The 21,450-nt window shown below is 46.2% G+C and overlaps 1 protein-coding gene across 1 annotated transcript in view; it reads right to left on the reverse strand.

The window, feature by feature from the left end:
* Window positions 1-21,450, reverse strand: part of LOC146189216 ((E3-independent) E2 ubiquitin-conjugating enzyme) — a 40,450-nt gene that overhangs the window by 7,548 nt on the left and 11,452 nt on the right. The window contains exons 7-22 of the mRNA XM_084604120.1: window positions 20,974-21,130; window positions 18,105-18,324; window positions 16,588-16,757; window positions 16,143-16,245; window positions 15,536-15,641; window positions 14,731-14,836; window positions 12,668-12,906; window positions 11,547-11,837; window positions 10,762-10,981; window positions 8,327-8,533; window positions 7,931-8,129; window positions 7,395-7,498; window positions 7,058-7,120; window positions 6,358-6,561; window positions 4,099-4,159; window positions 1,684-1,805 (exon numbers count right to left, since the gene is read on the reverse strand). Coding sequence (XP_084460246.1) covers window positions 1,684-1,805; window positions 4,099-4,159; window positions 6,358-6,561; window positions 7,058-7,120; window positions 7,395-7,498; window positions 7,931-8,129; window positions 8,327-8,533; window positions 10,762-10,981; window positions 11,547-11,837; window positions 12,668-12,906; window positions 14,731-14,836; window positions 15,536-15,641; window positions 16,143-16,245; window positions 16,588-16,757; window positions 18,105-18,324; window positions 20,974-21,130 — 2,572 coding nt within the window. The remainder of the gene's footprint in view (window positions 1-1,683; window positions 1,806-4,098; window positions 4,160-6,357; window positions 6,562-7,057; window positions 7,121-7,394; window positions 7,499-7,930; window positions 8,130-8,326; window positions 8,534-10,761; window positions 10,982-11,546; window positions 11,838-12,667; window positions 12,907-14,730; window positions 14,837-15,535; window positions 15,642-16,142; window positions 16,246-16,587; window positions 16,758-18,104; window positions 18,325-20,973; window positions 21,131-21,450) is intronic.

Consider the following 21,450-nt stretch of genomic DNA (forward strand, 5'->3'; position numbering starts at 1 on the left):
CGTTCTGTGATCCTCCGCCATGGACCTCCGCGAGTGATCATAAGTGACCGAGGTCGCCAGTTTATGGCAGATGTTGTGGAAGAGCTTCTTCGTTTGTGTGCGTCGCATTTTAGGCATTCCACACCATATCACCCTCAAACCAACGGCTTGACGGAGCGCACAAACCGCACACTCACAAACATGCTATCTATGTACATCGCATCTGACCACAAGAATTGGGATACTATACTGCCATTTATAACGTTTGCATTCAACACCGCAACCCATGAGACTACTGGCTACAGCCCGTTCTTCCTGCTATATGCCCGTCCTCCTCGGTATTGTCTAGATACCATTCTTCCTTACTCCGTCCATGATGAACCGTGCATTGCGGAAACTCTTTGTCGAGCCGAAGAAGCTCGCCGTCTCGCCCGTTTGCGAATTCTCGCTTCTCAAGAGCGTTCAAAAGCTCGGTACGACAGCCGGCATAACCATGTGTCTTACGCCCCTGGAGATTTAGTGTGGCTTTGGCGACCTCTCCGAAAGCGTGGTTTAGCGCAGAAAATGTTGGCGCATTACGCTGGCCCTTACGTTGTGCTTGAACGCGTCAGCGAAGTGAACTACCAAATAGCACGTATGACAGCAAGTGGTCGTCGTTCAGTCAGAACTGAAGTTGCCCATGTCGCCCGGATGAAGCCGTGTCACTCTCGTGGAAATGAATAACTACCTCGCCCGGGGGGCTTCGTCTGCAAAGGGGGAAAATGTAACAGTACGGAAGAAGATGAAGTTTAGAAGACAAGTGAAGGAGAAAGACGTTGAAAAAGGACTCTCGTGCCGGACGCGCTGCCGTTGACCAGCTGAGCTCCCTACCCTATCGTCTTGTAGTTCAGCGCTCCGACGTCTTACCCCCTTCGTAACAATATCACTGTTGTGAAGCTCAAATGCACTACATTAGAATGCCTTCGCTCTTTGCACTGTTTTGGACTGAAAGAGTTCGACGAGCACGTCAAATGCGACGATGCCACAAACAAATTTATAAATTTCCAACATGCCTAGAAACAGCTGAGAAAGACCATTTCCGAGGAACATGGCGAACAAAGCCACAGTTCCTCTCAGTGAAAAAAAACAAAAAGACAACATAATGTCATTTAAGCTCGATGCCATTGCAGGCAATGCAACATATACATACAGTCCAATACAGCTACAACGAATACCACTACAATACAATTTCCATCACAGCAAAAAATTTCCGACACCCCATCAAACATTTGCAGGTCATCACTTCAAAAAAATTTCTGTGCACGAACTGCCAATTTTTTTTTTCTTTTCGCACATTCAAATATGCTAATAAGCATTTTATTTGGTCTCACCAAAAACAGCTGCAGAATGTCATTATGCATTTTTGTTAGAATTATAGAAAATGAGCAGTAACATATGCTCATGCGATCCGGCCCACAACTGTCTGACTTTTCATGTCGGCCCATTGTGTATTGCCTCTTCAATTATTACCCTCCCTTTCACAGTTGAGTTGCCCTCTTTTCATTTCATCCGTCTCTGACATCACACTATTTGAATCTCATTTGTCCCTTGTGTTATGCCAACAACACCACAGAACTAGCGAACGCGCCGCGCCCTCTCTGGTTCTAGTTGCCCCAATGAAAGAAGAAAATGCAGCAGAGAGGGTAGGGGGAATGTGCACACTACCTGCACCAGTTTGAGCACCACCATCTCATTGTACATCCGGCTGTTTTCCGATGCATGCTGGCACCCCCTCTGTTGCTCATAGCCAGCCTCGTTGTAGTATGGTTCCGAAACCAAGATCAGACCTGCAAAAAAAATTAAAATAAATAACGGCCGGCCCGAGTCTACGCCAAGCGCACACCAAACGCATGACATGCTTCCATCTTTGCAACGCCTCATCATCGCATAGTTACCATCTTGAAACATTACAACCACGGCTCTTGGTTACACCAAATAAATTTCAACTTCACGCATGCTGGCACCCAACTGGAAAATGACCTACAACGCCTAATCAAATGGTGCTCTGAATGGCAGATGACTATGAATATTAAAAAAACTAAACTTGTTCGTTTCACAACACGTAATCAAGCAATTTACTACACTTATAAGATTGATAACCTAGCCATTGAGAACACATCCAGTCACAAGTACTTAGGAGTATACCTGTCAGCCAACCTGTCTTGGAACACACACATTGACAACGTATTAGGGAGCTCTTACAAAACCCTGGGTTTCATGCGACGGTCATTACGTCATTGCAACAAAGACACTAAACTTCTTGTTTATAACACAATCATACGGCCGAAACTCGAATATGCCTCGATTATCTGGAATCCTCATCAATCATACCTAATAGCTAAACTTGAATCTCTGCAAAACAAAGCTGCGCGTTTTATTGCATGCAATTATTCCTCGTATTCTAGCATTTCTTTAATTAAGCGAGAGTTAGGTCTCCGGCTTTTAGAGATCAGGCGAAAAATTAATCGCCTAATATTTTTCCACAAGCTTTACTATAACCCTTCAAATTACAGCATCGAGAAAATAAAACCGGCCACTCAAATCTTTCCTCGCCGCGACCATGATCACAAAGTGGAGCCTTCTTTTGCGCGAACAAATTTGTTACAGTATTCATTCCTTCATCTCTCAATTAGTGAATGGAACGATCTAAATAAAAATATTGTTTGCCTCACGAACCATGAAAAATTTAGAGAAGCCTTGGAAACGATGTTCCCTGCTTAGTCGGAAATGTTTAATAAATTGAGAACTAGGCCTGTTTTATAGTTTTTTACGCTCGTTTATTTTTGTTTTTCTCTGATTTGTGCTCGTGTTGCCATTGATCTACGTATGTAATATTGTTTGTAATTGTTTGTTAGTTCTGTATATCACTTTTTCTCATTTTTTGTTGTTAACATGTGATGACACTATGAAACGTTTGAACAATGTTATTATGACTTCTCCCCCCCTATGTAATGCCCACTTGGGCCTTTAGGGTAATTAAATGAAATGAAATAGCTTACACGAGTGTTTAGTCATTCATTAATTCGACATTTAGATAATTCGGACATTCTATGCAAAAGCATATAGGACTCTTTGGAGCAGAAATCCAGTGTCACATGTCAGAGGGATTTCCCTCCGCTCTGGAGTGTGACATCACACACTACATGATAGGTACAGCCTCGTCCGCTTCTAGCTATAACATGATCACTGCTTGCTTTCAAAGCGCAGTTATGTCCGAACTGTTTGCACAGGAAAGCTAACTGGCAGTCTATGTGATGCAGCACTTCCAGGTCCCTCTGTTCTTGCATCACCTTGCATCGATATTCGCCTGGGATGGACGCACTGTTGCTTTGAAAGCAGTGACCGCGTTATAGCTAGAAGTGGATGAGCCTGTACATAAAATACTCTACAGACACGAGTGGCATTCAAACCTGCGGCAGTGCGAACAGGTCAGCTAAGCTAGCCACTGCGTTAGACCACTACATCATCACCGCAGCTATAAGGCAAGTGCAGGCATGTCTCAGAATTCATGTAGTAAGCAATCAGCGAGAAAACAAAACAACAACAACATGCCCTAACATGTACACTGAGACTCATGTCGCGGCACGCAGGAACCACATCGAGTCCTGGAAAAGGGACCGTATCACACCTGTGGACAACAGAACTGTGATGAACAATGAAAGCAATGGTTAGCTCCTGGGGTTTAACATCCCAAAGAAACTCGGGCTCCAGATAATTCTGACCGCGTGGGGTTTAACATGTACTGACATTGCAAATCACACAGGTGCCTTGCGTCACGCCTATCAGAAACGCGGCCGCTGCGATCAGTATTGGACGTGGGCCTCTCCCCTCTGCAGTTGAGTGCACTAACCACTGAACCATTGCAGTCGGGCAGTGAGAGCAATCTTAGCAACAAAACATAAACTGCTGAGAGGAAAATAAAAAAGAAGAGGGGTAAAAGACAAAGGGGAAGGTGGTGGATAGGAGTGCTGTGGCACAAATGATTTTCTTGCCCAAGGTTTACTTTAACCTCTCTACATTTAAAAGCCACACCCCCCCGCCACTGGAAAACACTTTGCTTAAACCCTCGTATATACGCACCCTGTATGGAGATGAGCACCTGCAGGAGGCTTGAGGTTTCTGCTGACCACATCTCCGAGCCCTGTGGAGAAAGAGAGGACATGGAGAACAACAGGGTTCAGTTAGGTGAAGCCTGCTCCACCACCAATAATGAGAACTGCACACCAGAGAGTCTGGTTGGCCACAGTTTCCCAAAGCTACGCCGCATCTTCAATGGGGATGTGAAGAGAGTAAAAAAAAATTGGCCACTGATTATGGTACTCAATTGACAGTTTGATATTAGAGCACTGCTCTTCATGCATTTATTTATTTATTTATTTATTTATTTATTTATTTATTTATTTATTAGAGATACTATCAGTCCGGTCAGGACCAAGATAGGAGCGATACAGGGTACAGATTACAGAGGCGGAACACGACAAACAAAACACCAGCACCATCCAGTCGGTGCCAAGTTTTAACATATCAAAAATGGGACTGACCTCTAAGCAACAAATAAAAATGCGCAAAAATACACATTCTAATACGCTGAGGCAAACAATTTGAGAAAGACTTGTATATTATATATATATATACATATATTAAAGCCTAGTCTTTATTTACTCAAACAAAGCCATCCTTCAACTGACAATACTTTCCTAGTTCTTGACTGCTACAACTAAGCCAACGCTGCCACTTGCCTTGTCCAGCTTGCCTTGGAATTTGCACGATGTGGGTACATTTCTCTTCTGCACAATCGTATTTCATTGCGTCGCATCGAGCAAAAGCGGGCATATGCCATAGGGGAATCACTTCACGTATGAGCACCCCTTGCCTCTCGTCGCTAACCATCATCATTCAGGTGTAGAAGACTTCTAGTGATATGACGTCGTCTCTACGTCGAACTCTGGGGCACACCGCTGTCACAACATTCGAACGAACCTTCTGTCCTAGCAACTTGCTGTAGTTGTTCGCCTCTATCAACTACCTAGTTACCTGTCTTCTTCTTCTCCTTTTTCTTCTTCCTTGTCTTCCACGGCGCCACGCCAACGGCTTAAAAATATACCGCAGTGTAGCTTTCGCTACATAGTAATAAAAAAAAAAGGCCCAACAACCTGACTGCGTCCCAGCTACAGTTCCCGGCATTTTGTGTTCTTTTTATTAGTTCGAATCCCAGTTAATTAAAAATGTGTTTGCATCCACCCATGCATTTCAAACTAACAAGATTTTATTGTATGCTGTGCTCAGCCAAGGAGTTGCTGCACAGCTTAAAGGGACGAACTAAAGTAGGCCCATATTCACAGGTTACGGGTTTCTAACGACACTTTGCCCTTGCCAAAAACAGAGATACACTACATGCTTTTAGAAAATACCTGGTTGATTTTTCAAGTAAACAGCGGCTCTTCAGCGCAGTTCGGTATGGTACGGGAAGGTTCAACGTCCCAAAGTGGCTCAGGCTATGAGGGACATCTCTAGACTAATTTCATCCATCATCTTTAGCGTGCGCAGACATAGCACCATACACAGAAGCCTCGCATTTCGCCTCTATCGGACGGGATTGAACCCGCACCTTTAGGCTCGCCAGCTGAATATCCTAATCGCTGAGCCACCATGGCAGGGGGCAGCGTGCAAAAACACAATGCATCAAAATGCTGCTAGGCTTTTCACCACCAGCATATGTATGTTTCAAAACCCGATGAGGTAGCGTGAAATGATTGCTACATTAAAAAAATTACAAGGGTTCAACGCTGCTGAACCAAATATTGAGCGAAAGCATTAGCTGCAGGTGACTGAGCGTTCTTTTTTTCTTCTTCCTCAGCCTACATATAAAGCCCCGCTTTAACCAAGCCGTATGAACGTGCCTTAGTGGCCTATAGGGGTAACATGAATGCCATGGTCCTAGCAGGCTGATTCTGATATAACCGTCCCATCTGAAACGAGACACCCAAGTTGGCAGCTCCTGCCAACCAACATCGCCTAGTGTCACGTGGGGTGTGACGTCACAGCACCACGTGGATAAGACGTGGCTACCGGCCACGCTACGCTGAAGGCTCGAAACCTAGAGTAGTATTGCTTTCGCAATAAAAACGAAGTAGGAATGAAACACGCTCCAGGAAAACACTGCCTTCACATTAAAGCCGATACTCAAACATTTGCTTACACGTTCATATCCATGCAGCGGGTGTTTTGGTTTTAATCACTACAGGCAATCCATCCACTCAGTTAATAAGTGAGCCTCTTAGGTCCTTCGGCCAAGACTGAACTAAGTGGGGCAAATGGAATCAGACAGAGATGGCCCACCTTTCCACTCCAGGTTCCCAGGAGACTGACGCAGACCTTTCCCCCCTCGTAGAGGTTGGGGTTGAGCCGGTCGCTGCAGTAGGATACGTAGTGGCACTGGGGCGGAGACTGGGGGTACTCAGCAGGAAGCTGGAAGTCGAACAGGAACAGGCCCCCCTCGTAGGGCGTCCGGCACGGGCCCTTAATCAGCACCGAGTACAGGTCCTGCGCACATCAATGGCCCACACTGTCTCAATTTAAACACACGAGGCAACACACTGGCCAACCGAACATTCGGACCCCCCGATTTTTTGGACCTAATTTGATTGTTTGGTCCTGTTTGCTGCACCGTAACATGTCCCACAAAGATGCAGCAATGAAGCACGAGACGTTATGGCTTAAGGCAGAATGGCAAGACAAAAGGCAAAAAAAAAAATTGCGGTGTTTTTTAAAGCAAGAGGCTTGTAGCCCCAAAGCAAAAGTACCGCAGCCCCGACTTTATGGGGGGTTAATCCTCGAAAGAATGCACGGGGCTGCATTCTTTCGAGGATTAACCCCCCATAAAATCCAGTGGCAGCAAGCGGTGCCTTTAAGAGAAACAAAGAGCTTACACAGCCACGTTTCACGTGTGTTTAGCTTTATTTTGTAGAAAAAAGCGAGGCCGTTTTAAAGCGGGTGAGAGAATCATAGTTACTGAAATGAGAGAAATCGGCGCTCTCACCATGCGGTCCTCAAAGGCCTTTACGTGAATGCCATCGGGTAGGGAGGATGTGAGGAGCTTGATCTGCACAGGTTAAAAAAAAAGTCAAACATCAGCACCCGCTGTCCACCACTCTTTTTGCCAGTTGTGTCACAAGCCTGTCACACACTGCGGCTGGAGCAGTGGTCTCCGCGATTAAGCTTACGCAGTGCTAGCCAACAAATAAGCTAGTCAAATAGAAAATCAAGTTGTAGTGAGTCGAGGGCAAAAGATTTAAAAAAGGGTCGCCCACTCACAAGGAGAAAAAAAAAATATGACAGAGGCTAGACATAACTGCTACTGAGAAACGAACACACACCTCCTTCCTGACAACCTTGAAGAAAAGTTTGGGGTCAACCGGCTGCAGTATGGACAGCTTGTACTTGTGGCAGTCTGGCACAGATTCCATCATTGAGAATACACCTGTAAAAAAAAAATAGAAAAGACCGTGATAGGCAAACCACATGCACTTCAACGATCATGTTACAGTTTCAGATTTGTTGCAGTGCAAATAGTCTTAACTTGGTGCCAAAACAGGTAAAAAAAGTGAAAGAAAAAGGCTAGTTGTTCAAAACTTCCAAGAAACCAGAAAAAAAAATGTTCGATTTATCCAAAGTTTGAATCATGGACTTCAAATACACTTCAAATACAGGAAACCAAAGAAAATTGGCCAAACTTAACAAGGATGTTTCAGCCATGTCAATGGCGCTGTTTTGTAATCACAATTTCAAATTTTCACTAGCTGTCTCAACTTCCGCTGTCAAAAGCAACGATAAAAGAACAGCGACAGAAAAAGAGTGAACATAAAAGCAACACAAAACGATTCGAATTTCGGCGGCGGAAAGAATGCCCCACCTTGGCCTTTGCTCTCCTGGTCCCCAGCCACTTCGCTGACGACTCCCGCGACATTTTCCTCAGATTCCTTGACTGCAGCTTCGACACTGGCTGCAGCCTCCAGGGACTCCTCCAGTTTTTCGACATCAATGTCCGGCTCCTCAGAGGCGGCGTCACTGGCCGCAATCTCGACTTGTGCGGGAGTCATGCCGAAGCGAACCTGAATTTTGTGAAAAAAATATTAAATGGGTTTGGTATGGTCTATGGGGTTAATGCCTCAAAGCAACTCAGGCTACAAGGAATCCAATTTATTATTCCTTATCAGTGCACTGCAAACGTCAGGATATAACAAATGGTGTGAATGACGGTCCCATTTGTTACAAGAGTGCTCACAACTGTAATCAGTTGGGCTCTCACCTGGACATCCTCATGGGCCCTTAGCAGCCTGGCCTTGAGGATGGAGCACAGCTGCTGGCAGATGTTGCGCGGTTCCAGCGAGTTGCCGCTACCCTCCAGCCGGCAGCTGACGCTGGTCGGCTTCCGCGGCTGCGGAGGAGCCGTCGGATGTTGGCCACCTTCTTCCTTGGCCGGCTGGGGTGGCGACTGTGCACCGTCCGGAGTGGTCTGCGACAAAGGGGACAACTACCCGTTGGCTCAGTTCTGTTTACTCTCTGTATGCCTCGTACGTGGGCAGTCTGTTGGAAGAGCTGCCAAAACGGACTCCAGCTGATTGCATCTACAAAGCAGCAATAAAACTGACTGTCTGAATGTATCTTGTTAATTCTCATATTGGGACACTTAGGTATTTTCAGTCTTTACTCTACGAGACAGCAACTATACTCTATGCCTACCATGTTTCATACGTGCTACAGCTGCACACTGCTGCCCCCTCTGGCCAGGACATCAATCTTCCGTGCCATTAGGAAACAGCAGTGACAATAGCAATCGACTTGTACCATAAGGCATACTGTCAACTGACGACTCGTCGAGAGCACCCATATAAACGGCAGTCCAGTCAGTTGAGCTACTCAGCTGTTTACCGTTGAGGACTGGGCTTATGGTAGGACTGCGCGAATAGCTTTTTTTCTGGTTTCGACGCGAACAGTAATTTTCTTAAAATAATTCTGAAATGACTATTTCGAATACTTCTCGCGCACGAAAATCGACTGGCACGAGAACCATTTTAAGATCCGAGCATTTTCCCAACACTCCAGGCTATTACACGAAAGAAAAAAAGATGGGAAGGTCTGTACTGAAGCTTTGTCAGTCAATGAAGCTGTGTCGACCTTTCGCAAGAAGTACCACTCGAAACTGAGGAAGCCAACTTACGAACCCGGTTCAGCCGGTGGAAATGGACACTCCTCTCCCTAGGTGACCCATGCTAGCACCCTCTCTTGCTCGCACCGTCGGATATGTACGGGTGAGCAAACACATGACACATATGCCTCGCGGTTAAGCTGAAACCACGCAAAGCAACCATTCTACAAAGACTATTCGCTCAAGACGAATCCTTTGGTATTTCAAATAGCAAACATTAGACTGAATTGAATACTGAATATACTTGATTGTTTGAGATGAATATATGAAATTATCAAATATTCGCACAGGCCTAGTTCAGGACCTATCAGGTTTAATGTCCCGAGGGGACTAAGGCTATGAGATGCAATAATGGAGGGCCCGGATCATTTAAACCAACTGCAGTTCTTTAACGTGCACTCGCATCTCACAATTATGTTCTCTGCCAGAATGGGCAGCATACGTCCATTCTGTACACATGTATATAACTGTATGCCAGTGCTTGTACTTAACATAGTGCTTTAAGTGTTTAACCTAACCTAAATTAACCTAACCCAACCCTAAATCTAACCTATCCTAACGAATGCCAAGCAGGTCCATTGTCAAAAATAAAAACATCTTGAATGGTTTGTCTAGTTTTTCGGTAGGATTTACATCCAAAGATATGGTAGACAGGTGCACCACTGTCCATTTGCCAGCACTTGAAAAAAGTGATACATGCATCCTCAACTGTTCTATGAAGGGTTAATAAGGAAGCAAAGTCAACACATCCAAAGCATTGGGAGACGATGCTTCACATATATGTAACAACATATGTGGTATTACGCATGTTGCAATGAGCCCTTCATGCCCTTTCCCATGTATTTATCAAGCCTAAAGGCAGTGCTAGAGATGGCATCCGCCAAAAACAGGCACACACCCTATGCATACACACGCACACATACACCTTACTATCGCACTTTCAGAGCTTGTCAACATATCTGTGACACTTCCAGCCAAATTGACCTACATGCCCCATACACCATGGGCCTCAGCTTAGGTGTACAGAATCCTCTTTGGTCACCCAGTGAAGAATATGGGAGCTTCTGGGGGCGCCAAGGACAATTCAAGTTAGGCTGTGTGTCGACAGAGTATGATATTCCGACAACACAGAGACCCACTCTCATGTACTGCTATCAGCTCTCATAAGCTATAAGTCCCCAAAACAAAATATAGGTGGCACTTTCAGACTTTGTCACCACAAACACTGCATTTGTCAACACCACACTTTCGCTATGGATCTTCGAGGCTATACTACACAGCAACTAGTCCTCCTCGGGGCAGAATGCCACGCGTTTGAATAAAGCGAAGGCAGGATTTTTACCTAACTTCGATTTTTAAAAGCCAAAAAAAGAGTTTCTTTACTGCCAAGCAGAACCCTAATAAACTATGAAAGGACGAGATGATCAATTTTGAATGAGAACTGTACTTGGATGGAGTAGTCCTCGAAAATTATGAAGCACTACACTAACGAAGAACAATGCTACAAAGCGTGGTTAAGCTGCTAGAATCCCTACCTGCTGCTGCTGCTGCTGCAGCACCTCGTTGATGGCGTTCTCCTCGGGGATGTCGGGCTCGTCGTGCAGCGCGGCATCCAGGGAGGCGGAGAAGAGCCTGGTGATCTGCTCGGACACATGCTGGGGGCTGTTGATGCGCCCCCGCTGGCGGATGCGCTCCACCAGCACGTGCAGGTTGCGCTGCTGGAAGTAGTTGGTGCCCAGCAGCTGGTCAAAGTGCCTGCACCAACATCAACAAGGTGAGCACCCGGTTGGGTCACCCCATGCCGGCAGTTTGACGCCAATGTTTCATTCCCGTAGTTCCACCGGGTTTCTGCTGCCTCATCGTTAATGGGCACAAGCTTTACTCCCACGTGGTGCTCCCAGAGATTAGGGCTACGACCGAAGTTTATTATAAACACTAACGGGCTCAATGGTTTATGGAGCCATCATCCTTTTACACAGACAGTTTGGTCAAAGACCATTTCCCACACCCCAGAGAGAAGCAAGAGTATAGCAGTAGCTCTGGGGATGTAACCTGTGCCTCTCACTTAGGAGGATGACCCGTAGCCCCCAGGCCTCTACTACTGTCAAAAAGAAACAAACAATAGACGTGCGTGACGGCAGCTTTCGCACGAAATGCACTCCAAATATTTCTTTAGTTTAATTATTACTCACAGCCTATATACCCTATACACCCTATATACTATTATACACAAGGCGCGGAAAACCTCCACAAGGTAATTAAAGTGCACCTTTCCAAGAAAAAGCCTGCACTAACTAGTGATTGCACCCCCGTGACTCACTTGCAGTGTCTGTAGAGCTCGAGCAGCCGGCGAATGACCGAGCAGGACTGCTGGCCCGGGTTCTGTGTGAAGGTCTCCTCCAGCCGGGCCATGCTTAGCCTGAGAAGCTCAATCTGGCCCTGCATTTTGGTGCGCAAGCTCTGTGGATCCGAGGGGTCGGCCGGGGCTTCGGCTGTGGCTGCGGCTGCGGCCACAGCAGCAGGTGCCGTCTCTTCCTCTGCCACATCTTCATCGATGGCAGGCGGTGGTTCAATGAGCTCCGACGGTCCGTTGGGGTCATCCGGTGACATCCTGCGAGAGGGGAATCCCCCACGTGAAGGTTTGCTTTTTGCAGCAACATTATTATCCAGTGGGAGAACAACACATTGTGACCAAATGCATGTAAGGGATGCACCAATGTTACGCAGAGAAGATTCCAAAAACAATTAAGTTGTGCAATCACTTCCAAATGCCAAGCTCGCGTCATAATTCAACAATGTTTTCAGGGCCATAAGTGGACTTATTTAGACATGCTTCTGTCAGTAGAAACTATTATACGAACAGACCTGCACAATTCGAACGCATCAAAAAGCTCATCTTAGTAAAACAGGCAGAGAGGAACACCCTCCCTAAAGCTGTACTACAGCAACTGTGAACAAAGAAGGCAGCGTCTTAGAAATATATATAACTGCACGCACACTCCATATGCTTGCCTTGTGATCGTTCCAAGTAAAACATTGCATCTCAGCAGTAACCAAAACTGACACTGAAGTTATGTCAGTAGGGGTGTGTGAGTATATGAATAGAACATGTTTGTTATTCGATCCCTATCTGATTCAAGAAATTGACACTAGAGAATTTCCAAACATTTGCCAGTGACCAAAGGCCTGTCATGAGATTGTAGTGAGCCCAGAGCAAGAACAGTCGTAATGCAGAACAAATGCCAGCACTGCTTTCACGATGAGCCGAGAGCATGTGAATATGAAACCACCACGCTATTGCATTGCAGTGAAGCCCGTCTTCTCTCGCAAGCATGCGCATGGCTGGTCTGTGAGCCATACAATAGACCGGTTTTAACCGAATCTGAATTAGAGAAGTTTCACTATAGTATGGCAGAGGGCAGGACAGCGGAGGAGACTCACGGGTCCCCGTCGTGCGACCTCTGCGACTCGGTCTCCCAGCTGTCGGCAGAGCAGGACTCGTCGTCCACCTCTTCTTCCTCGTCCCCATCGTCCCAGAGGTCGTCCGAGTCGTACTCGCCAATGCGGTACAGCTCCTGCGGGTAGCACAGCGACGTCTTGCCGCTCACCCACTGCACCTCCACCTTGCCTGCAGGGTGGACGTCCACCACCTGTCCCGCCGTCGACTCGGACTCCTTGTCCTGTAACACCAAAAACGGCTCCACTACAGAATGGGCAGAGAGCTACTGGGTGTCCTCGGATACCAACTACTGCAGCATGCCCTTGCGCTCGAGCAATGACGTGGCTTTCAGAATTGAACGCAAAATAGCCACTGCTCTGGGATGAAAACCGGAAGGCTGCTCAAAGCACCAAAAAGTGTCAAAGAGACTGCGAGTAAGCAGAATAAAAGAGCGAGCAAAGGAATTCAAAAATATGTGAAGGAATGAACTAACAACAAAGAAGGTTCTTCACAACACCAGCTGTCAGCAGCTGTCATTTTCGGCAGATTTTCACGACAGCATTGTTGCAATTTACACTGGATGTCCGCACGGGTATAGACCAAGAACAACAGAACACCTCTACAACAAGATGTCAGTCAAGCTATTATGAGCCCCTAGATGCAGCTGGGGGGCAGGGGGCTAGAGTGGCTGCTGCCAGCTGTTGAGATTGAGGTTGAGACGAGGCTACGTCTGGCATTAGCCTTGAGGATTCTGCCATCAAACGCTTCACTGTTGCGCCAACAGCTGGAGGATAATAATGTCTGGTAATTAGGCACAGATATGCAACTTGAAAGATCTACACCACTGCAAAGTTTTCCAACTCCTCTGGCTTTATTCCTTCCCCTCCACCCCCAACACTAAGCCAGTTTTGTGATACACCTCCCTTGCCTCATCCCACCTAGGGCTAGTACTACTATAGGCTCGTAAATGTAACATTATGTGACTGCAATATATTATGCCTGTGCAATCTGGCTCCAGGGCATTCTTTATGTTCACTCGGCAAGTGGTACCGTACCGCACTTACAGTTTCTAGTCTCTCCCACAAACATTTAAGTTAGTAGCCAAAATGTTGCCATGCGCAGAGTAGCTGCAGCAGCTCTCACAATGTCTGTTAAAAAATTTTTTGTGCGAAGCCTACTCCTAGGGCGCAACTTTTGCTGCATGCAGGCAATCAGACATGCAAATGAGGTGCAGGTTCAATTTATGCAACAAGCGCGAGATCGTGAATGTCAGGCTGGTGACTGCTATTTACAAATGCGCAATTTTTTAAGTTCCGGGAAGCGGGACTGTTCTTCTATATTCGTTCATCGCCCGGAACGAAAACACGCGATTTTGAGCATTTCCATACCCATGTCTTCTGTGACACATTGGTGGAAAGAGCGTGCCCTCACCATGTTAAAAGTTTCAATTTCGTCTTTGCCAAAGTTTTTGCAACAAACTTTCTGACCCGGGCATGGCACAAAAGTGAGCAGAAACTTCCACCTTGTAGCAGCACGTGGCACAATTTGGCGCAGTGTGGCTCAAATGGCGCAGAAATTGCACCGCTTCAACCGGCACACTACGGCACGCCCCACACAACAGCAAGGGTGCGTAATTCCTGCCTTGCAAGTTTTTCATTCCTCCTGTCTACGCCAAGCGGGAGTAGTCTAGGAGGCCATACTGCCACAGACGTCTACGGCATCTCAACATGCTATATTTAACTGCAGTAATTGTACAAAGGAACCACGCCATACTTCACAACACGAAATGCATAAAATAAAAGCAGCAGTCCAAAAAACGGAAAAAAAGGAATGGTGAGCATAAAAAAACCACACATAAGGAGAACAGAAAGACGAAAAAAAAAAAAAACGAATAAATTCAAGGTTCCACGTCTTTGACTAAACCACTTTCACACTCCATGCCGCCAAGGACATGGAACACAAGGCTTTATACAAGGGAAGCTTTGAGTGATTCAAAACTGGTTTCACCGAGTCAAACTACAAGGCACATAGAAGAAACAAGAGGCACAGGTGACAGGAAGCTTACCTCAAAGTTGGCAACCCGGATGACACAGGAAGCCGGCCGGTACTTGAAGTCTGGGTGATCTTTGATGTCATAGACACTGACCTCCTCCAACCCTAGCTCTTCGGGGCTGAAAGGAAAAAGAGCAAGAAACAATGGCGGATAGCTGTAGACGTTACCTGTTTCAAGGACTGCTTTATTTACCAGCTTGGCTATATAAACCACCGAACAAGTGCCTGACCTCTTCAGCCATACCAGCCATATAATTAGGCTGTGTGTGCCCTTTAAATGCACAAACGAGAGCGTACTTGTCATTTATTTCTTTTGTATTTTCACACTGTGCCATGCCATCATCTAACCTGCGTCAGGAGCATTTACACAGCTACATTCATGATCACAGTATCATTCCTAAACACATTATAATATGACTATGAATGAACAGAATGCGAGAGGAGAGGCCTCATAAAAGTAACAAAGAAGAAGGGTATTACTATTATAAACCAACTGCAATTTGTTCAAGCCAACTGCAACCAACATGCTGAGGGCTTAGAAAGAAATGAAGGCGGCACGCAATAATATGGATGTAACGGATATATCAATAGAGGCCAAACTTGAGAAAAGCAAGCAACATGATATGTAGCAGCAAAAGCTCCAAAGCATGAGCACAAGCAGTCTTGCACACAACAGCAGCCATCATCATACAGCTTTGAAAAAATTAGAAAAAAGCTCGCAGCACGATGAGTCTATAATGCAAATTACACAGCATTGACGGCTGAGCCAGCACAGCCCAGGAGGGGACCAGAATGGCTAACATAGTCAATCAACTCACTGGGGGTCGGCGCCAGCCATGTACGTCTTGAACTTGGTGACCACTGCTGTCCTACCAGAGTGGTCCACCCGCTTGACCACCGCATACTCGTGTGGTGCCGGGTTGTCTGAAATGCAATAACAGAAGCAATTTTACTCCACTACAAGGGCAAGACCTCAGATTCAGATAAGCTCCCCCCCCCCCCCCCCCCCCTTTTTTTTTTCATTAACTAAAACCAAAGACGACGAAAGAAACAGTGTCAACATCAACACCAACTAGTAGTACAATCTAAGTGCCTACGATAAATGCTTCAGGTTACTCACAATTACCTGCATGCTATTCATCAAAGTTCTGACCTAATTTCCATGCCACAGAGCTTCAGAGGGCAACTTGGATGCTAAAGGCAACTTCATGCTTCCACTTGAAATGTTTTCAGTATGAAGTTAATAGACAGTCTACAAGTAACATATATTGAAATTTTTTGCGAAGGTTGGCCAAGCTTGCACTGCACAAGCAGTTTCTGGAAAATGGCTTCCAGCCTTCCCTGCGCACCACATTTCCCTAAGGCACAACATGATTCGACGCCACATTAGACAGGGTGTGAGTGAATGCAACTCAAGGGTAATACCTGAGTTCTCTACAACAAAGTCTCCTGGAAAGAATTCGTGGCCATCCAAATGGTGGATGGGGTAGAGGTCTGCAGATGGAATGCCGCTTTCGATGGTACCATCCTACAAAATAAATGGAGAAAGCAAGATGTATATGCATATCTCAAACGTGCCTGGCTCCAACACGTCGGGCAAGCAGTATGAGCTTTAGTTTTGCCACTGCCACTAGGCATTTTGCAAGCCAAGAAATATTAAGGAAAGGTTATGGGTGGGTAAAGGAAAACGTGTGGTGAATAAAGTTTGCAAAACGGCAGTAGCGGGTTAACGTAAGCTTTTGAACATCCCACCACCTGCAACACTGCCTGTACTAAAGACAACATCAGTGCCACCTGCCAGGAAGGAAGCCCATGCACTGACTACCTCAAGCTACCACAAGGCTACAAAGCAACAAAAGAGTGCCCCTACCTGCCAGACCACTTGGGCAGTGGTATAGGTGGCCAGTGTCTCCGTGACCAGCACGTCACCGGGCTTCATGGAGGGCTGTTCCAGTGGCTGCCGCTTGCGCGTCCGCCGCAGCTTTCGCTTCTTCAGCAGTTTGGTGGCAAGGGATGGACCGTGTTTGCCTCGCCGGAAGGCTGCGGGACAGGTCATACTTTTCAGCCTCAAGGCCTAAAAAATGCCGCGGGGGACGAACTTCAACTGGCACTTTGTGCAACCCTCGCACCTGGGGTTCTTTAACGTGTACTGACATAGCACAGTACACAGGCACCTTACTTTTCGCTCCCATCTCATACCAAAGCAGTTAAACATGACTCCCTCTTCGTGCGAATGGTGCATAAGTGACCAATGCAACTTGTCCAATAGCAAAAGGGCTTAGTTTTCGAGTTGTTCAGGCAGCACTCAAGCCCACACAAGATTGTGACCATCTGCCAAAGCCACTGCAATGAGGTGATCAAGATGTCACAGCATTCTTTGTGTGTATGTTTTCTAGCAGAAATGAGTGTAGAGAGCCATATGAAGGCAGGAGCTGGTCCAGCCACAACTGCACGACATTCCACGTGCTAAGAAAAAAATGGGCAAGGATTACGCTTCCCGCGCAACTAAGCAAGCATTAGAACATTGAGGATGTCCTGAAGCTCAGATAAAGCTTTACAATGACCAGAGAAGGCATTGAAGATGAAAGATTTCAGTGCATGGGAATAACTAACAGTGCAAGAGGCACAACAGAACAGTAAAAAAAAAATGGTTTTTAATGATCAAACACCATCGCTAAATACTATCGAGAGTTCATGTTGCATCCCAAACTAGTGCAGCCGACCAATTTTTCACCTTGCATAGTTCACAAACAATATTTTAGACTCTGTGAAGAATAAGTGTTCAATTTTTTCGATCCGTCGTAGACTTTAGCAGACAGTGCTGTCCCAAACAACTCTCTGTTTGCCACAATGGGAGGTAAAGTGAATTGGGCGAGCTGGCGTGGATAGGCTATGCTGTTTGAGATGGCACAGGTATGACAAAAACATGTGAACCTGTCTCGGGCACTACTAGTATGATACTAGTAATGCTTGTAAACCGAACATTCGAAACATTGACATGCTGGCTTCTGAGGCTGGTTTCTGGCTGCAAGGTAACTTTCAAAGACCATGGACAATTCGCAAGTCCCACTGAGCTCCCAAATTGGTTGGCGTCTGCATCGTTTGTAGCTTCTGCTACCCCTGTCATGTCATAGATGGTTAAGAAGCAACACAAACTGTTTGCCTCAAGGACAGCAGTGCTAGACCATTGTATGACCACAAACGATGGCATAACAAAGGCCATAGCCAGCCGGTACTGATGCATCGGATGCACTTCACCAGGCCTGCCCCCGTATCTTTTGGCATTCCCCGAAGGCATCAAGATGACAGCCTCACAGGCGAAAAGTAAAAGCTTAAACTAGGGAGTCATGGAACCTGTCAGAAGCCAGCTGAGACAAGGGCACCCACCTGGCGTCCGCCGATGGTGGTCCATGGAAGAGGCCGTGGAACCGCTCGTCACGGACAGCGTGTCGGAACCACTGGCCTCCTCGTCCTCCACGTCTTCGTATTCAGAGTCGCTGCCATCCTGGCACTGCTGGGCATCCTTGTTATTCTCAACCATGGTGTCCCCATGGCTGGCGACAGCTGCGGCGGGCTGCCGGGCAGCCTCACTCTCAGGACCCTGCGGCTGCCGGCAAGAACACAGGGCGCATTTGGAAACGGACAGGACCAAAATAAATAAACGCAGTGAAATCAAGAATGCCTTAAATGCTTAAGAAGTTTGAAAGCTGAATTTACATAAAGCATTTCTACAGGAAGTAAAAATTTATGGGATGAGTTTTCTCCAACAAAACTTACTGCAGCGCTGTCTTGTCACCTAGTACTGCTACCACTAGATGGAGCACGCTTATTAAATTAACTTAAGCAACTGCTTTGAAATGAAGTTTTGCCTGCGAACCCGCATGGCGTAAATTTTCTTTCTGCCGACAATATCCAAATTTAAGTTCGATTCACTGGCAGCACTGGGGAAACAAACATGGAACCTAAAGGGGCAAAACTACCCCTTGAGGGCAATACTGCATGAGCCACTTGGGACACTGAAGAGTGCAAAAGCTTTGCAAGAGTCGTACGGTATGTTGCATACTCAAAATCTACAAAAAAATACTGCGATCACAAATACAACGCAAGGGGGAGCTTGATACCCTACAAAAATATATTAGAATCATAACGCTAAGGAAGAAACTGGGGCGACACGGGAAATCTTGGAAGCAATGGACATGTCAATATTGCCGCGAAACATTCAAAACTGTATTTGTTTTTTTTTAACAGCCGCCGGCGTACGGCCTTATCACCCCGATTCTGGATCGCTTATCAGTTCTGTATTCTTTGTTTGTTAATGCTCGATGTCGCGAGTCGCACCTTTATCAGTTTCGTTGTAGCGTAAGATGACCCGAGATCTGTCTCGAAGATTCCGGCAACTCATGTGTCTTTCTAAAATGTTCCAGCTTGCGCTGGTAGCTGTTTACGACGTTATCTAAATTGTTCTGAGCAGCCTTTAAATTGAGCGTTGACGCGTGTGAAGGGCATTCCCTGTTCGACGATCGACCAGCCCGTTTGTTGCTATCGCCGCCGCCGAGTTGCTTAGTTCTTTTGCGGGCGCAAGTCAGCCCAATAAAGAATTTCTTCAGTGCAATCACCGACTCTTCATTTGTGTCATCGACCTTGTCACCACCACGTGACAATATCATTAGAGAGGCAACACTTCAGGAGTGCACGTGACCCCACAGAGCATAGCAAAGCCTCGAAAGCCATTTGCGCATACAGCAGCAGCTGCTGTCAACACCATGCACTGTGCAATCACCGCTTTGTGTTTCCCATTTGCACAATCCTGTGGTCGTTCATCCTTCTTTATTTTGCTTCCCAAGTTCATTCCAGACTACTTCTGAACAGTTCATGCAGCCTTCTTTCCACACGGGGAGACATCCTGTCTATTTTGCCGTGCACTTAGTAGACCCAAGGCCGTTGAAAAGCTGCTTTCTCCCAGTTGCTTGCAAGTCTATAGTCGGACACAACTCAAGCCTGTACTAACCGCCACATACAATTCCTCCACGACAAAAAGCAGCAAGTCCACTATTAAAGCTTTTCTTATTACCTAAGCAAAAAGCTAACCATCAGATCAACATTATAACATCAAGAACTTCAGTGCTTTTGGCTTATTTGGTATAGTCACAATATTAAAAACTGGTTTCGTGTCTTTTTCAGCAGAATAATACAAATTCCACATACTATGGTCTATAATTACAAATGGTGTTTCTTTTTTTAGTTGTATCCTACTTTAGTGACAAAGATAGTGGCATATATCTTGAGGAGCAGTAAAGAAAAAAAGAATGCATTACACAGTCATATTTTGGTTCCGATTACAACAGGTGCGTTTTCAAACCTATGAACTAAGTAAAAGAATACTTGTTATATCAGTAAAATTATGGCAGCCTTGGTGTTCTGACAGAGAGCAATCTTTCTTCCCAGCCGTGAATACTACATACCGGCATAAAAGGGATGGCTTTATGAACCAAGAAAAGTTCTCCGAGCAATGAAATCCACGAGGGAATGATCATGCAGTCACGATGATGCAGTGACAACTAAGGGAGCGACAAAGCAAGACTATACATGCTTTTAGGGCCAAAAAGGATGGAAGTGAGCACAGGAATCTACCCTGAACTAATGCTGGAAATGTCTCACCACGAACGCTGGTTCAAAAAAAGTGGGTTTGCAGAGCTAGGCACAATAACACCAAAAACAATTTATAGTGCTTTGTTGACAAATGCATCAAAGTGGCCCCACAGAGCACGGATTTATCACTCATAAGTACTTTTGTTTCTCTGCTTACAAAAGGTGGCAAACATCTTCAAGACAGACCTCATTTCTCCCGTCATAAGCAGAGTCCACCACAGCTGCCGAATAATGGGAGCCCATCTCTGCAGGAGCACCGTGTTGGTGTTTTTGAGACACTCATGTCCTTGGTTGCATCTGAACTGCATCGCAAGCAGGGTTTAACACGTAGAGGGCTCTAGATCGTTTCTGATCATCCGATGTTCCGTACTGTACGCCAAGACAACACAAGGCCCGCAACCGTTCTTATATTTCACCTCTAATGTACAGTGGCTGCTGCAGTCAAGGTCAAACCTGCGACCTTGGGATTACTTGTGACCTTGGGATTCGTCCACCCACAGTGGGTTGCTTAGTGCATTTTAGCAAGGCCATGCCAGCAAGCGCTGCCACTCCCCCTACTACTATCCAACAGCTCACATATTCTGCCGGGAGAGGCGGCGCCACTTACACATTCGACGGGGTGGGCGACCAAGGCGCTGTACTTGGAGGCACACTGCCGCCGCCACTCCTCCAGGGTGGTGACATGGTCGGAAGCCTTGAGGGTGTAGTAGTTGCGGTCGCCAATCTGAAGGGCGCACCGCTCAAAGATGTTGATCATCTTCACCCTGCATGACAGCCATGCCATCAAAACCAAAGCGTCACAAGGCAAGCAGTCCCCGACAGATAGTGATCCGAGGAAAAGGTTGCTCAACATTTTGCCTACTAGTGCTCCCTTTGAAAAAGAACACAGGGATGACGAGACACTCCTTAACCTACCAATTTTCAAATTAATTAAACACTTGTCGTCAAACTGCAGTTCCAACTGCAACAGCATGCATGTTTCGCTTGAGTGGACAATAATTTCAAAGACCAATCTGAAAAGTGAACAGCAGCCAATCTGTTCAACACTGCAAGGTCTGATAAAGAGAGAGTATTAGCGAGGACT

This window comes from Amblyomma maculatum, chromosome 5 (genome assembly GCF_055883805.1).
Source record: "Amblyomma maculatum isolate TAMU_Amacu chromosome 5, ASM5588380v1, whole genome shotgun sequence".
NCBI classification, from domain to species: Eukaryota; Metazoa; Arthropoda; class Arachnida; order Ixodida; family Ixodidae; genus Amblyomma; species Amblyomma maculatum.